General features: G+C 35.6%; 1 protein-coding gene across 10 annotated transcripts in view; it reads left to right on the top strand.

The window, feature by feature from the left end:
* The window catches only part of VPS13B (vacuolar protein sorting 13 homolog B), a 498,323-nt gene that overhangs the window by 388,004 nt on the left and 92,065 nt on the right, over positions 1 to 18,254 (top strand). For all 10 annotated transcript variants that reach the window (XM_041123226.1, XM_030011504.2, XM_030011500.2 and 7 more), the window contains 2 exons: positions 2,258 to 2,395; positions 13,730 to 14,137. In XM_041123226.1, coding sequence (XP_040979160.1) covers positions 2,258 to 2,395; positions 13,730 to 14,137 — 546 coding nt within the window. The remainder of the gene's footprint in view (positions 1 to 2,257; positions 2,396 to 13,729; positions 14,138 to 18,254) is intronic.

The following is an 18,254-nucleotide window of genomic DNA, read 5'->3' as shown; positions in this document are numbered from 1 at the left end:
TTTCTTTGTGTTGTGTTCCTAATGTGTAAATTCTGGAGTCCTTGTTATACATGTATCCCAGTCCTGCAGTGCCCCCAAGGTAATGAAGAGGTGATGTTGCTGCGCTCCTTGGAGACATGACAGAGCAAAATAATCTCCTGAGAGCCGCATGGTTCCTTTATTTTTTTGATTTCTGTGCTTACATGCTGCAATTCCCAGTGCCCTGAGGGCAGTGTTTGTATAGCTAATGTATTATGTCATGCAAGGGTTTTCTGCTATGTATGTTCTTTTCATCAGAGATATTTTCATCTTTAAACAGCTACAACTTTGAAATAATTATTAGGTATTTTACAACATAAACACATCTTAGGATAAATAGGAATAGCTGTAAATGTATTCTTCAAAAGAAATGTTTGACTAAATTTGCTGGGTTTTCTGAAAAGCCGGTAGATGATCTAGGTTGCTGTATATAGTATGTGATGGTATCTTTCAGAAATGAGACAAAATACTGGCATATTGCAACATTTTGCCCCTAAATGTTTATACTAATACTTCTGAAAGAACAATAACTTAAGAGATCAATTTAATTGATTCAGTGGTCTTCGTTGCACAATGTTCAGTAATTTTTATAGTGCTTTACACTATATATTCTGAAAAACATTAGCATATTACTTATGATGAGCTATCAGCACAAAACAAGATATTATGGTATAGATCCAAGTCAGAGATAACATCCTTGTTCAGAATAACTGCAAAACTATATTTTGGAAAAGATGTGTACTTTGGTGGTAAAGATTTTTTTATTATTATTATTATTTTCAGTATACTAGGCAAACTCCAGACAGGAAACAAGATATTCCCTAAAGCAGTTATATAGAAAAGGGAGTGTGCCACACCATTCTGGTTAATGTAATTAAAGGAAAGGGCTAAGAACCATAAAAATGTACAAATTCACATGGAAAATATACAAATCCGTTGTTTGCAGTGACAGCTCTTAAATAACTGTTGAGAGCTGACTTTATAAATGTATAGCGGGAATAAAGGGAAGGAAAGGCTGTAATGTATATGCCATGCAGTACAAATACTGCTGTAAAGTCATTGCCTGAAAATTGATCAAATAAAAACAGAAGAATGTACTAACTTTTGATCTTTTACATATAGATCTAAAGTCATGATCAATTGGTTTCAGTAGGTTCTTTGAAATCACATAAGGGTTCATATGTGCCAAGTTTTATATGAATCACATGATAAGGTCAAGAAATACAAATTCCAAAGCTGACTTTATATACCCAGTCCACATATGACTGTGATACCGCGATACCATATGTTGACTATAATAGTGGGTATGTAAATACTGTTCTTGAAAGGAATCCATTCAGTAAAACTCAAATAAAGCAATTATAACAGTTTTTACTTGACTGAAAATGGGAGAGAATAACATCAAGAAAATCTCCTTAAATCATTAAGGATGAGGCAGGCATTCAATAATTAACATAGCAGTCTTGATAATAAAGAAAAATTATTTAGAATTTAAGATTTGTAGTGCCAGACTTGAAGACTATTATAAGGAAGGTCATGAATTGCTAAAGATTAAAAAGCCTTTTTACAGTACTATTCTTGCTATTAGTGATACACGGAAAATGAAGACAAGAATAGCACTTGGAGGAAATTAGTTTTAATGTATTATTATAATATTATAAACTGATCAGAGGAATACAATTCAAGGTGGTATGCAACAATAGCTACTGATTAGCTACTGAGTGAAACTCCAAAGAGAATGATATAACCATGTTGTCATTATGCTCTATTGCTGAGACCTTGTAGCATTCTGGTCTTTTAGCCTTTATCATTTATCTTTCCGTTATTATTTTCTCTATCTGGCAATGAAAATACAATCTAGAAGTAGCAGGTTTTGAGCACAGATTCTCTTGTAAGGACTGCTTAAGTGTCATCATAATTAAAGCTAAAATTGTGTGCTATTTAAAGTCATCTTGTGGTAACTGAAGTCTTTTACTCATATTTTACTTGGTATTTTTGCAGGTTTTCTACATTTTGTGTAATAGCAGCTTTGCCCTCTCGCCTATGTATGCATGCATTGTTACACACGTGCATCTGTCTGTAGGCACAAATGCTATGTATAACAGTCGTAGTAGGAATATTATTTACTGTGTTACATTTTAAACTTTTTAATTTTATTTAATCAATTTTGTATGTAGCATTTTGTTATGTATCATATTCCTGGAATATCATTAATGACTATGATCATTATTACCTGTAGATCCTGGGAAGACTCTACCGGAAGCTCTGGATTATTGCAAGATTTGGTTGCAGACAGTAGCAGGAGAGGTAGATCCTAAAAGTGGTATTCCGCCTCCTCTTATCACTGTGCAAATTAAAGACTTCCTTAATGGACCAGGTAAACGTTGCACTTTAAGCTCTATTTTCTAATGTAATCTATTTGCAGATATGCACACACAGACACACACATTAGATCATCAGAAAAATGTTGTATTCCTTGCTAATGAATGTGAAATTTTCCTCCAGCAATTACCCTGAATTGAAATCAAAATTGAGGAATGGTCTGTCCTGGACCAGTCATAGGTTTAAGGTCTAATTATTTATTTTCTTCCCAAAGTAAATTTAGAAATTTTGCTCTTCAAGAAGGCTGAGGTTGGCAAATTTCCAACGGACTGAAACCTACCTGCTTCTAGCCCTAGAACAACTGAAATTTTATTACAGTTATGTTTATAAAAGCTGACTTTTAAAATGTTTCTGAAGATTTTTATAAGCCGCCTACTCTTGGGTTCTTTGGAATCTGGATACCTGGCATTGCAAATTCCTACAATCTAAAGTGTTGATACTGTAATATTTAAAAAATAGTGATATTGTGTTTCTTTAATTAACACAGAATATAAGTGGTGTAGTATGAAGGTTTATTAGCATTTAATTAAAATAAAGTGACTTGAAGTTTCACTCCTAGAGTGTCAGAAACGCCTGCAAATTGAATTATGTTATACATTCTCTATTTTGTGAATTATGTGTTTATAACTACATTACTATGCAGAATATAATTAAGGTTACATTAAAAGCTAGAAAATACATTTACATTTACCTATGTCATCATAATTCATTTCTCTTATGCATACTTGTTACAATTTGTTAAATTGTGTAACACTTTTTTTTTTTTCCCCTCTGAATATCCTTACTTTACTCAGCTTACAGAATGAGCTGTTAATCAGTCATTTAGAGAGCAACTCTTCAGTACTGGGTTTTCTTATTCATTCAGTTACCTATTCATACAGTCTTACAGCACACTACCTAAACCTTGGTCTACAGCAGAATTACTTATTTCCTCTGCATTGCTTCCTGCTTTAGGATCTGAGCACTACAGAAATACTAATTTACCTGCACAACCCTTCCATGGGTGATGGAATAGTATGCCCTTGCCATTTCACGGAAGGTAACTAAGGCACAGGGAAATTTAAGGTTTTCTCATTATATTAAGGTTACCAATTTAAAACACACAATTTAGTTTTCCAAGGTACTTAAAAATATAGAAATTTAGATTTTGGAAACACAGGTCATATTGTCTTTGGGTGAAGCAGTAATCACTTCTGCATATCAGACCTCAGGACATCAAATTGCACAACCAGAGAATGAGACACACATATTTACCCACTGACTATAAATACTGTGGTTAAGTAACCTGCAAATCCATTTTTTGCATGGAGGCAGGCAGGAGTCTCAAGGAAAGAATCAAGTAGGTGAACAACCCCTTTTCTGGTTCTCTGTGCTGCCTTAAAAGCATTATTTTAAGGGAAGATTTTAAAACCACCTGACAATGCAGAGCTTTTGTTATATTGATCCCTATTTAGCTTCATTAAGAGGGCTTTGAACCTTCAGACCTACTGCATGTTCTACTGCCATTTGAACTGAAGGATTAGTTGATAATAATAGTAGATTTTCATTCTGATCATGACCAGCACAAGAGGGGTAGAGGCACCTACTATCAGTGGCCTTTTGGTCACTGCTGCCAGATTGGTTTTCTTTTATTCTTTTTTTTTTTCCTTCAATTCTTTTGTGTCCTCTTTTCCCACATCTGGCAGATTCCCATATTCCCAGACCATTCGTCTGTGCATTCCCCTTTTCTCAAGGTTCTCACTGTAGTTTCCTGGCACAGCCTTTTTATTTAATTTATTACGCACCTGAAGGTGTTTCCCTGATGCTCTCCTGTCAGTAGGACAGACTTCTAACTAAACTAGCAAACATGGAAGTTGGTACCAGCTTGCAAAGTATATATTCACAAGTAGTCTAAGTGACTAACCCATTCTCAACAATTCAGTCAGATCTCGAATCGGTGTTAAATCTCTCTCCTCCATGGTATTTGGCTAATAAGGAAACTGAAAAAACGTAAATTAATGCATGAAAAGCTTCAGTCTCTTTATTCTCACTAAGCATATAAAACTTCAGAGATTTCATCCAGGATCTCTTCTTAGCCAAAAGGCATTTTTTTAATCGTCTTTTTGCTGCTAATTGGAACTATCATTACACATGACTCAACAGTAATTACTCTGAATTTTAATGAAGTGTTTTGCTGGTGTAATATAACAAAACAGCTCTGCGTTCCTTTGCAGATTTTTCTAACCTCAGCTGTTGCCACTATGAGATCCTCCTCAAATAAACTAACCTTCACCAAGAAACCTTCCTTGGGGGCTGGAGGTTTCATTGGATGACTAATGGAAGGCGCTTTCTGCATGCGATTGCGTCAGAACAGCACATGCAAGAAGTTATGAAAGCTTGACAGCTCCTCAGCAGGCTACTGGAAAATAAGTTACTAACTCTCCTGGGGGGAAAGTCCTCTAACCACAACTTCTTGCAGGGTGAGGTAGTTTGGCCCTCAGCAGGCCTGGAGAAAGTGTCTACATCACCAGATCCTAATTAAGCTGGCAGTTGTTTATTGAGGACAAGATCCTCAGCGAAACTCCTGAGAACTCTTGTAAGGTCATAAGACAAATGATATTTGTGATGGGAGACATCATAGTTAATAAATTGAATAAACAAAGGCACTGCTAGAGTACGCTTATGTTGCAGGCCTTGAAGGCCTACTCTTTTTTGGTGAACATTTGGCAAATAATGCTGCTACTAACTGGCATACTTTCTAAGGACATACTGTGTGTTTTCATACATTTATGTATATGTGTTTTATAACTGCACTAAGTAAATTATTAAAATGCATTGGATGCACTAGTAGGTGCTACCTGTTAGGTACAGCTCATCTGCTGTTCTGAAAAGTTAGCACATTTTTAAAAGCTGTGCCTATGCAGACAAAAATCTGGACGTAGCAGTTGGGATAAATATACGGTTTTCTGTATAGATTTTAAGTGTTCAAAGTTCAGTGGTTTAATTGTAATGTCATTTTTCTTACGAAATACATTGTTGGTTTGCTGAGGTTAAATTTCAAATGTAAGTCAAACATGCCTATGTTTTATGATGCAAACTACTATGCAAGCAGTCAAAAAATCTGCAAGTGGTTCCCAGTGTTTGCTGTGTTAGATAAAACCGGTACTCCTTGTAAATAGTTTGTCAGCTGAAGTAGATAAGTAGATAGTGTTCCATAAAAAAATCGTATGGCTTCACCACACAGGAAACCAGGTTGTCAGTCCATATTAGCTCGGAGATCAAAAAACTACAGCAAGTAGCTAAACTTGGAAACCACTAATTAAATGAGAATAACAGGATACATTAATGCACTTCTTGCCACATGAGTTGATTATTTTGTACATTTTTGGCAACTAAAGAAAAATGATATTTCTTCCAGATTTAAGGTAATAGGATCCTAGGAGAAATAAGCATTCATCATCAGGCCTGTGGGAACAGACCTCAACTTTAACCCCACAATGTATTAAAGGACTATTCTTTCTTTTTCTACAGTAACTAATTATTTAAAATTTTTTAAATTCCATCTACATCAGTTTACATGACCGTCTCTCTTTTATATTCAGGCTGTTAGTGGATTGTACATCTAATTCTTGTCTAATACATATAAGTGAACTATTTGTTGCTTCAGCGTTACATATTATTCATTAGGTGAGGAACAAATATGACCATCTTGTTTTAATAGGTTTTGAAAATTTATCCTCTTTATCCTCCAGTCCTTTCTTTGGATATTTTTTTTTTTAAATCAACTATGCTTTCTTAGGTATAAAAGCTGTCCTTTTGATGTATTCTTTCTGCATGCAAATGATACAAAATATTGCCTTAAAGTACTTACACATGCAAAATATAGACAGTTTATGCCAAAGTCCTCTTCCCCCAGCAGTTTTGTGGGAAGACATTAGGCTAGGTGTGAAATAACTGCAGTCCTTGATACTTCACCTTTCAAAATAATTTCTACAGCAGAAACTATCCAGACTAACTAAGAAATGCCTTGTCCCACTGAAAGATAAAGTGAGAACTGGGGGATTGCTCTTTCCTGCCAGTCCCTCCATGGCACGGTTTGGACACTGCGAGGGGCACAGCACTGGATCTAGGGTTACGTGTAAAAAGCAACAAACAAAACTGCACCATGGCACTCTCTCCAGCTTTTTTCCCCCTATTTGCAGAGGCAACAATTGTATCCATTAGCAAGGTCAGTGGTTTGGAGAAACCTGGAAAATAGCAGCTACCAGAAACCCACTAGAATAATATCTCCAGCAGGTGATAGATTAGTTGGAACAAATTGGAACCATTGCACTTCAGCAATCCTGGTTTCTTTCAAGCTGTTTTAAAAATGTCGTCATTTTAATACAGAATATCAGCCCTGCGGAACAGTCCACAGCAGGTTAATTTGAATCATATGATGTATCACTGCCCTCAGCTGACATGAGCTCCGTTCCATGTGTGAAGCCATAATAAATCCATTCCCAACCGAGGCAAATTCCCTGTGAGAAGGTGAACTAATCCAGGCCTCACACTGGCATGTTAGCCCTCCGTAATTGAAAGCAGGGCCACCTGTTCCCAGCACAGTTAGCCTATAGAGAGAAAATTAGCATTAGATCAGATACTTAATATATTGAAAAATCATTCATACTACTTGCAAGTTCAGCTGTGGGCTGCTTAGCATGACATCATATATAAACCTAGGAATGTGTCCACTTGATCCCAGTTTAACAGTTTTGTTAACCATGGTGTTTGTTAACTTTGAAATGAGAATTTTTTGATTTAATGAGAGCTGACACGTGAGAAGGGGAACTAGCCAGGGTGCAGACTTTTCTAATTAACTCTGGGTCATTTGCAAAACTTTTGAGCTTTCTAGTAGTTTTTTTTCCCTTTGCTCTTTTACAAACAAGTTTTTAAAGCACTGACACTGTAGCCATGAAATGATATTTATTTGATTAAGAGGGCAAAGAGAAATATTCCAAACAGGTGTACCAGCCTGTAGGTATTGCTTTGGTTTTGACACATCTATTGTCTGTAATATCAGTGTAATAATGCGTAAAATTATCAAAGTACCTTTCTAAAAGCAGCGTCTACAGCACTTACTTTAAATTTAGTTTCTTAAATGCCTAAGTACTGAAAATGAAAACTGCGCACCAAAGCCACATGGATAAGTTGGAAAATATTTTCTTGGTATGTTTTTCAGTGTATTGGCATTCTTCTAAAACTTATTTCAAACATTTGCTCAATTTTCTGAAATCCTCTTTCTTTTTTCATGTATGTCTTAATATAGATGTATTATTCAGCAGCTAAGCAGATAAGAGAGAGTTAGTATTTATGGGTTCTTTTCCACAAATGTGCTCCATGACCTGCAACAATTTGTTTCATCTCACTGTATTGTGCTTCAACTTCCCTGACTCTCTGTTGAGAGAATTAATGTTTCCCTTAGCTAGGGCTTTCCTTTCATAGTAGTGCCTCCCAATGCCCCCTTTGTAGTTTTCAGCCTTGCCACCCAACTCTTCACACACTTCTGTAGTGTATTTGGTAGTTGCACTGTTGCTTAATTTCAGTCAACATCCTATGAATAGCAGTAACCCTCCATCCTTTATTAATGGTATCTTTGGTCTTCTTGACCTACAACAATTGATTTCGGTTCAGTTGTGACAATTTAAAAATATTAATAGAATTACATCACACTGAGCTTTGTCTGGGATCTCAAACCCAAGCACTGGCTAGATAGAACTGTTAATGTCTTGGTGTCTCCTTTGTGTAATGTGAATGACATACTAGTTTGTGGAAGTAGGAGTTGTTACCGCTGAGGAACACCCCACATGGCTCAAGTTGATTAAGCTCCCTGAAAGCTGTAGTTTGCCATATTGGCCTTAGAGAGCTGCTTCTGTGGGGCTGCAGCACGCAGACGGCAGTAGGTAGAAATACTGAGCAGTGACTACCAGCGTCTTCCAGACTAATTGGCATCTGTCTCACAGAAGCAGAATACAAGATGGACTGCAGATGGCCTCTGAAGCCTTGTCTCAAGTTTCTTCCTTCTTTTCCCTTGATCCAAATTGGGAACGATGAATTAGAGGATAAAAACAATTCGTTTGTATTCTTCTTACTTTTCAATTTCTTTTAATTTGTCTCTCTTTTGATGCCTGACCAGGGACAATTGAGAACAGTACAGCTAGTCTTTTCTTTACATGTCTGTCTCTTTCCTATTTTTATAAATTTAATTTTTGCAATTCAGCCATTTCCCTGTTACTGAAGGGCCACCCTGACTCCAAATCAGAATCAGGGCTCCAGATTACCTTTACCTTCCTCAGATTTCCTCTGTTAGACTCCTGACATCAGCTCCCAGAGAAAGAATATTACTGGTGGTAAAATGTTTCATGCCTGTTGTCTGCTCCTCTCCTGTTTAGGACTAGGAAATTCAATCCTCGTAAGAGTTTAGGGCAAATAGTAGTTTCTTCTATAGCAGTAGTATTTATTAAGAAGTTTAATATTTTACAGCCTTCTTGGAGTAGGGGAGAGCAGGACCCATGTCCAGCCTGAGGAAGAGAGACCTGGCCTTTTCTATATTAGCTATGAGAAATAAAAGATCCACTGCAAAATGAGGGGTATGAGAAGTGAACAAATTCTTGGAAAATGCCATATTTTTCTCTCTCAGATATCAACATTTCTCACAGTCTGTGAAAAGATCCCAGTCTTATAAATAAAGCTTATAAATAATTTTCATGGAGTTTACTTTGTGGGTTGTCAGATTAAGAGTATACTATGATAGTTTACTAGTCATAGAAATAATAACCTGGTGTATATTAAGTATGGCATATATTAGAATAAGTAAGAGCTGGGATTGACCTAAAGTAACTTGCTAGGAGCTCTGTGATTTTTGTGTTGCTTATTCATCCTCAGCCCACCAAATAAAAAGTCCTTCTGAGTAATATCATTATCCCAAGTTCACAGAATAAAATTATATCTTCACAGTACAAATCTGAATGTTATGGAGAACAAGGGTAAAATACTCATAACCTTGAAATTTTTTATCTGAAGCTCTAAGTAATAAAATGACAAAGAAAGAAATTGTTTCAGACAGAAATTTCAGAGTGCTGCTCATAGGTTTTCTTTTATAGATGTTATGATTTTGTTCAAACAGGCCATATTGAATCCATTGGGTTTTTTGTAATAGATTTCAAAATACATAATAAATGTAAGTAATATGATGACTAATGGGTCAAGTGAAGTTGGAACTTTTTAAATGAGAAAATAGCTGGAAACAGTTTTCAGGAAACTATTCCAGTTGATTTTTGGTCCCCCACAAGGTGTACATTAACATAAACTCTGTAGAATCGCCTCTGGGACCTGAATTCCCTCTCTGATTTCATTATTGCAACATGATTCTTTTCCTTTCACTGTTAAGTCATCTCCTAGTGTGGTGGGAGCACATAATAAGAGTAATTTATTTATATTTATCTAATCTCCTTTTAACTCAATAGTTATTTCATCATTCTGTTTCCTAGTAGCTGTTCAGAAAGTTGTGAACGGTAATTAGAAACTAGTAATTGACATACATGGATTTACTGGTTAATCTAAAGAGATAAAGTGAAGAAATTGAGAGAGAGGAAGAACAATTCAAATTCTACACTCAAATGCTACACTGTAATGAAAAAAATACTGCTTTGATATCATCTAGTTCAGTATGATTTAAACATAAACAGAAATAACTTACTTGAACACAGTCTGTTTACAAGCACCATGATCTCTTTACTATTTATTTGCTGAAAATAGATAATACCTAACAAAATAAGTTATTGCTATTATGTCTTAAATCTAAAGAAAGTATTGGGGTATAACTGTGGTAGCCAGTCACTAGTAGGCAATGGAGAGACTGATGTAATCAAGGAGTTAAAGGTGGCTTTGAGCTACCTTTTGCCCTGTCCTGATTCCAATGTAATTTCGGACAATTTAAAGAGTTGTTTGAATTATAGGAACTTGTGTTTTCCTACCGGCACAGAATCTTCACAGTGTTGTGTGGTGTGCTTCCCAAGGTGTTTAAAATCATCTAAAAAAGACTGTTATCCTTGGATTTTGCACCCTGGAAATTTTGTTCCAGTTGGGTCTAGGTGACCCTTTACATTGTAACATCTCTTTTTAGCCCACTTTGAGTGACTGGAGAAGCTGCTGAACACCTATCTTTATCAACTGCTATAAATAGCTCTTCATATTTCATCAGTTTTCACAGTTTCTGTCAATCACTTAAATATGTTTTTCTTAGAAGGAATGTTGAAGTTTCTTTTACAGTTCTAAGTATAAATTGTAAAACAGGACAAAGACTAAAAACATGTTGATTGCTCAATTGGATTTTTATTTTTTGAATGTTTTACTTAAAATGCCAAAGAATCTCCTTACATAATCTTTCTCCAGTTGTAAAAATAACCTATGTCATTATGAGATAGTTAAAATATTTGCAGTGAAAGTTCCAGAGTTACATTTTCTGCAATTATGCTTCTGGCTGCCACCACCTTCTGGCGGGGCTGATTCACTGGATAATAATAACTTAATACAAACCTTTGTTAAGTTATCAGTCGTGACAACATTTTTCTGTGTGACACGCAGTTTCCAAACAGAATACAGGGAAGTCATTTGCCTTTCTCTGGTGTCCTCGTGTCCATTTTTTTATTGCTGTCTTGGATGAGCATGGTGTTTATGAAAACAAATGAGTAAGAGCAGTGATAAAACACAGGCTCAGGATCACAGGTGCCATGCATGTTCCACCGCTGAGCTTCACCAGTGCCCTTGCGTCTTCTCTGCCCTGGTCTGCGGAAGCCCAAGAGAGAACTATTGCTCTCATATTCATCTCCTTTTAAATCTTTCTCTCTCAGTTTACTCTCTGGCTTTAACTTGACACCTATTCTATCTACTTATATCTTAGCAGTTTGGGGGTTGTAGGGGTTTTTGTTGTTTTTTCCTCTTCTGGACTATACTACCATAGGAAAGTGTTGGCAATAAAATGTGCCTTTGACAAAGCAGTTAGACATGAAAGCTGTCACACCAAGCAATAAGGGTCCTTTCCTCATTTACTAACTTACAGACTTAATTATGTAGCAAAGCCAAGAACATCTATTCCATTTTACTCCTTTATTACTACATCAGTAATGGAGAAAATTAAGTCAATAAGGAACTTCTTTTGAGAGTGCCTAAATGGTTCAGAAACCCAAATCCTAGTGCAAGTTGGATTGCAAACTTGGATCATTTTAAAAATACTGCTCATTTGTTTGTTTAGGGTTTTGTGGTCATTTTTTTTTTTTTTTAAACATTTCATTAGAATAACACTTCTTTCCATTTGACTATCATAAGTACATTAATATCATGATGTCACATGGGTCTCTACTTTCTTCATAAGTCTCCTTTCTCTATTCAAAGGGACGAGAGAACCAAGGATGTGTGCAAAAATGTAGGCAAGTGTGGGGGTATTCTTTAGCGCCAAGAAGGGTGGAGGGATTTTCAAAAGTGTTATGACATTTTTCTTCCCTTGGTTTTAATTAAAAATATCAGTACATAAATGTTTTGAAAAATCTTCCAAGTTGCTCCTGTGTGGTTTTGGATGCCTAAAAATCTTGCTCTCTTCTAATGTCCAGCTTACTAGCTTTGGTACTTGCCTTTCTACTAGGCCCACGTGTTAGCTAGTGTTTTGCCACAGTTTCTAGTTCAGTGTGGAAGGCTTTAACACACACAAAAAAATTTTAGAAAACCATTAATTAAAATTGTAAGTGACAATTAAAATAGGTTTTCAGTCTTAAATTTTGGTTAGCTGTGGAGTACTACAGACTTTTTTCTAAGATTGGTTGGGGGTTTTTAGTTTAGCCATAACAAATCTTACATGGCCATTAATAAGTTTCTCTTATCTCTGTAGAAAAAGTGCTAGTTTATAATTCAGAGACTTATCTGTTCAGATACCAAAGCATCTAAATAAAATTTAGAAGCCCCAGATATTTTGGGGAGTCAGAAAAGTGCTTTGTCATGTGCCTGGAACTCTCTGAAGTCAGTATAAACCTATGCTTAAGAGCACCTCCGAAGCTCTGCTCCTGCAGCCCTTTAACATTGTAAAAACTTGTAATTTACCTAAAGAGTGCGAGAATCAAGCTCATCAGTTTGCATCAACATTAAGAGTAGAATGTGATCCTGGACAACTTGAAACTAGGTCCTAATTTTGGTGAAATACTCATTAATCTGTGTAAAACCTTCAACAGTGTTTCCTATACATATTTATAATGAAACTTGAAACTAAGTGGTGCTGTTTTCTCTGAACATTTAAACTAGTTTAGATATATGCACAGAATTTTAATCATTTCTGGTACTTGGAGGTGGGGTGGTGGGAATCAAACAGCAAAGTGAAAAGCAAAGTTTTCCCCCTGCCCAGGGTAGCTGTCTCATTAAGGTTGAAAGCCAAATTTAAAATGAAAAATTTTAAAAACTAAGTAAAAGCTGAATTTCTGTAATGAAGTGTAATGTACTGATAAAAAGGGAGATAGCAGCAGAGAAATAAGTTTCAGCTATCGTAAAATCCTGCTTCCCATCCGTGAAATAATCTGGGTAATTGCAACATCTCAGCTACTAAATTTATCACTATTGTCAATGTTGTTCATATTAGTTGTGATTTCTAAAAATTCTGTAAGACTTTTAGCAGTCTGGGAAGTACCAAAATCCTTTACTAAGGAGACAAAGAATGTTTTAAAAATATTAGGTTATTCCAATCTCCCTGGAAAACAAACAAATCTAAACATACCTCAGTTTTTATATTTGCTTTTTATTTCACATTTCATCTTGAAAAGATATTGAAGAATACTGCATATTAGTTGTGTAGGAAACAACAAAATATACATGTTATTCACTCATTTAAATGTGTTGAAAATGTTCACTGTTGGCTTTGGAGTTTAGTCAAATAGTTCTACTGGATGTAAAACTCAAGAGAACATGAAGTATATTTTCATTCTGACACAAAAGGACTAATGAATTTACCCTCCTGCACACTCAAATAAAGTGCGTGTCTTTCAGATGGCTGTGGTGATCTCTGGGAAGAAATCAGGAAATAAGATCGACATTGTGACATGTTTCTTCCTTTAAAACTGTATATAGTGAAGATTGCTTATAGTACTTTTCATGATGTTTTAATTCAGATTTATTCCTAAAAATATTGTTTCATTTTGTTTTACCATTGATTCAGTCCTTTTAATGAAACGGTAGAAATAACCTTCTCTCCACTAAATGCCTAATATTTTTACATTGCTTGAATAATTGCACTATAGCTTCTCATATTTCTTTCTCCAATTTCCTCCTACAGCTGACATAAATGTGGACATATCAAAACCTTTGAAAGCAAATCTCAGTTTTGTCAGACTTGATCAAATAAACCAGTTTTTGAAGAAAATCATAACCACAAATGATGATGAGCCCAGGAAGGAGTCTGCTCCGTCAGCTGGCGTTATTCCAGATGAGGATGTCATTTTGATAACCAAACACCCCAGTACAAAGGATTTGCTACCTGCAGTGCACACCAATGCTGCACAAAAGGCTTCAGTACAAGAAAACTTGTGGCGAGCCCTTTCTTACTTCCAGAAAATTTCCATTCACACCGTTCAGATGGTTGTTTCGATGGAAACCATCCCACATCCTAGTAAACCTTGTATGTTAGTCTCTTTATCAAACCTTAGTGGGAGCCTGAATATTAAAAGTGGACATAAAACTGCAGGTAAGAGTTTTTGAAAGTTGGAAGTGCTACTGATTTGTTAAGTGGTGGTCTAGTAACCATTTTAAAGTGTGGGCCATTGAGGGGAACTCCTCTAGCTAACATCATAAATCCACAACGGAAAATAGCAAATCCCTGATAGACTCCATTACCTGAGTTTTCCTTTCAGTGAGGCAGCACCCAAGAGTGCTTAATTTTGTAGTTAATATCCCCTAGCTTGTAGTTACTAATTTATTGGTGGAATTCTGGCTGGAATAGTGGTTACAAGAACCACTATTCTGGTATTCTGATAATTCAGCACATATTTCAAAGGGCAAATTTTTGACAGTTTTCACTCTATAACTACATTTTCTTGTTAGGACCCTATATTTCTGTTTAGAAAAAATACAGAAATAATTGTTCAGAGCCCTGACATACGCTACTATGTAAATACTGGGTCATACCATTATTCTCCTCCAGGCTTAAGAAGTTTTAAATTTTTACATGCTTCCTCTGCACAGCTGAGAGTCACACAGGGGAAATGGGCGCTCCAGCCTCATTACTGTAGAACTGCAAGGAAACTTTACACTTTGGGTACAATTAAAAGGATACCAGAGACTCATTTAAAATGAAGACATTTTGAGTGTCTTTGTAAACTGTTTTATTAGTCTTTTAATAAAATTAATAAGATGGTACATTTCCATGATGTGGAGATGAGCCAGATGTAGGTAGTTGGCAGAGTATCTTGTGAGGTAAAACGGTCTGTAGCTGAGAGGAACAAGTTGTAGGCCAAGCGAGGTGGTGATTTATTTCTGTTTCATCAGAAATATTTCTTCTCAGGCCAGCAAGTTTCAGTACTTCTTTATTGTTTTAAAAGTTAAAAATGAAAAATTTAAGGTTCATAGGACATGAAAGCCTGTGAAAGTGCTGGAGCCTGAAACTCTTGATTTATCCATAAATAAACAGCAGTACAGGCAGGAGCAGTGCCTGCATTCCCACGCTTTTCCAATCGGATTGCAACCCTAGCATAGAAAGCACTGCAGCTGAGTAAAAGGCCTTTCTAATGTCCTTTAAATAGTTCTAGTTTTCCTTCTGTGTAATAATCCTCTTTCCTTCCATCACTTCCCCTCTATCATTTATATATTATCCGTCCCATGGTACATTATGGTGTCCACAGCAAGCTTTGATAAATCAAAGCCGAGCCCGTTCCGTCACTGTATTTATAAAGCAATTTGGCAAACTCAGCAATGTGTATCACTTACCCTGGAGTTTTTCATCCTTCCAGAAGGAGGATGTACCTTGCCTTGCACATTAAGCCTCAGAAACATTCTGCTACAAAGTTCTGTTTCTTAATTCTTCTGGCAGTCTGAGGAAGCCAATCTCTTTTTTTAATGTCACAAGCTATAAATGAATCTTCGGTTTGTAGTCTGGCAAGCATTGTTAAGTAAAGCAATACTGATGCTGAATCTAATGAAAATGGAAATTATTCTGTATGAAGAACTTTCATAACCAGACAATAAATAGACATCAACAGACGCTTTTCACATTTTTTTCCAGTTAAAGTTGCCTTATCTTTGCTTTATAAAAAGAAAAATACATGTGCATGAGGTTTGCATGCTATTGCGACAGTGCAATAAATTGTTTTAAGTTTCAAGAAGTGCGAAAAACACACTTCCACAAAACTGATTGAAACTGTCAATAATTCTTTTAATAAATTGTTTGGATTTTTATTTAAAATTATTAATTTGAAATTAAAGTGCCGATAGAAACCAATAGTGGAAATTATAACTTCAGGAAAGAAGATAAATTACTCAGTATGGGGGGAAAGGGTGTTATAACCTTGTGTAAAAAATACTTCAGGAGAATACCACAGTTACTAACTAGATTTGGTTTATTATTGCAAAGAAATCATGCAAGCTAACTCAATTTGAAAAAAAAAGTCTAGTAGCTGTGCCTTGGGAGCAAGGACTATTTAAATATGTCAGTTCTTCACTAGTTTTTTTTTTACAAAAGGTTTTATAGATATACCTTTTGAGCTGAACAGGCTTAATATCAGATTTTTTTTTTTACAGAATGAAACTAATACGCAAATACTTCACTGTGTCTTTGATTTTACAGTCAAATAACTATTGTGACCATCTGCAGCAGCTGCATTTTACGAATTATTTGCTGAACCAAACTAAGCACAATGACAAAAGTAGTCATCTCAGATGTACAGTTAAAACAGAGGAAGAAAAAGGAGCATTGCTTGCCTTTTGTACAGTATGGCCATCTGCTGTACAGATGTTATTATATAGAATGACTTCAGATACAATAATTGTAGAAAATTTTCATTAAAACCTCAACAATTTGCACTTGTTTACTTGAATCTGCATAACTCCCCAGTGAGACAACACAATACGCTTGGGGTTCCTTTGGTTCTCACTAGCTTTCTCTTTGATCCTTTTTGATGTGCTGACTTTAATAAACATAGTCAAAAACACTGTTCAAAAATATCATGGAAAAAACTACAAAGGAACAATTATAGCAGTAGAAACTACTCTAATCCCTTACTTACGCAAGCTATTTTTAGGGAAATATGTTTTTTTACACATTTTATGTGGCATTGTTTTATAAACAGTGTAAACGACCCCTTTTCCAGATGAGTTTTAATGTAGATGAAGTTGGTTCGTAAGGAATCCTATTTGCTAGGAATTATTTAGCAAAAAAAACCTCACAAGAATGTATTGTCGGTATTTTGCCTCCCTTATAGGGGGAAAACAAAAGTGCGTGACCTTGTGTAATGCTTCGATTTTTTTAGCTGAAATTAAGAAAGAAGCTTGCCATATAACTTTTTTTTAATTATCAGTTTTCCCTCTAGACTTTCCTGGTTTAATCATGGAAGCTAAAGGCCTTCTGTTTCTTAATTTCTTAGGAAAGTAATAAGATGTAGCTTCTGAAAAACACAGGGGCTAATTAGTTGAATTATTTCACTTCTAACAAAACAAATTGTAAGTGTTGAACACTCACATTGCAGTTGGATCAAATTAAAACACCTCTATTTCTACATATCCTGCTGCACTGTTATACAACCCCAAACCTTTAGCGTGTCAAGGGACTTCATTTTTTGGACATTTTTCATGTTTTAATACAACAGTTACTTATAACAACATGGTTACTATTTCTGCTAGAATACTTATGTTCTCCTCTGTACTTATGGTGAAATCCTGACTATTTTGGTTTTCGTAAAGTAATACTGTTGTAGAATGTGATGCAGTGTATTGGCAAAAAACAAACCAAAACAAAATCCCTTTTTGAAAAACAGATATTATTAATTTTACTTTAGAAGAGGCTACCAGTATAGTTTTTCTGATACCCTTAAGGGCAGGAGTTTAAGTTGTACTGATGTTAAATAAAATAATTATCTGTAGTCATTTTATATTTTGTGGCTTGGAGTTACAAGTTAAAACTTGTACCCATTTCATACAAGCAAATAACAAACATTTGGCTCATTTTTGGCAGCTTATTTGTACTGTTGACAAAAACCCCAAGTTCAAGAATTATTGTTAGACCTGGTTCAGTGATTTTTGTCCTCTGAAGTATGTGGCATCTTGTACAAAGTGGCTAGAGGTCTCGAGTGCCATGTACCTAGTCAGATTTGAAATTGCTTGGTATCACACACTTGAGGTATGTAGCTCACTCCAGAACACTCACATGCCATTAAAGTTGAAAGAATTTTTAGCAATAAATACTAGGAAATAGAATGCAATTCTAAACATATGGCTTTCAGTTAATTTAGGTTTGGTGTTGAAATTAGCACTACCTACCTGCCAAAAGAGCAGATAAATGAGAGAAGTTGAGAACTGTACTCTCCCCAGAGTGAAAGACAGCAAGAAGCCTGTAGCCTCTCGGTGGAGCCTTATTTTGCTGTGGCTGGACACAGGAGGGAAGTCTTGCTGTTCAGTGTCTGAACTGAGAGAGTTACAGACATAAAATATTCCAAAGATCATAGACAGAATTCCCCAGCCCTTCGTCCCGTATACAGAGATGATTACTTTAGCATATAAATAAGGGGGAAAAATAAACACTAGTTGAGCATATGATAATCGCAAGTATTTTTACTAAACCTGAAAGAAATTACATACTTAAGATACTTTACAGA

The sequence above is a fragment of the Aquila chrysaetos genome, chromosome 4, assembly GCF_900496995.4.
Source record: "Aquila chrysaetos chrysaetos chromosome 4, bAquChr1.4, whole genome shotgun sequence".
NCBI classification, from domain to species: Eukaryota; Metazoa; Chordata; class Aves; order Accipitriformes; family Accipitridae; genus Aquila; species Aquila chrysaetos.
Note: the sequence above shows the minus strand (reverse complement) of the source record. Positions and strands in the feature narration are given on the sequence as shown.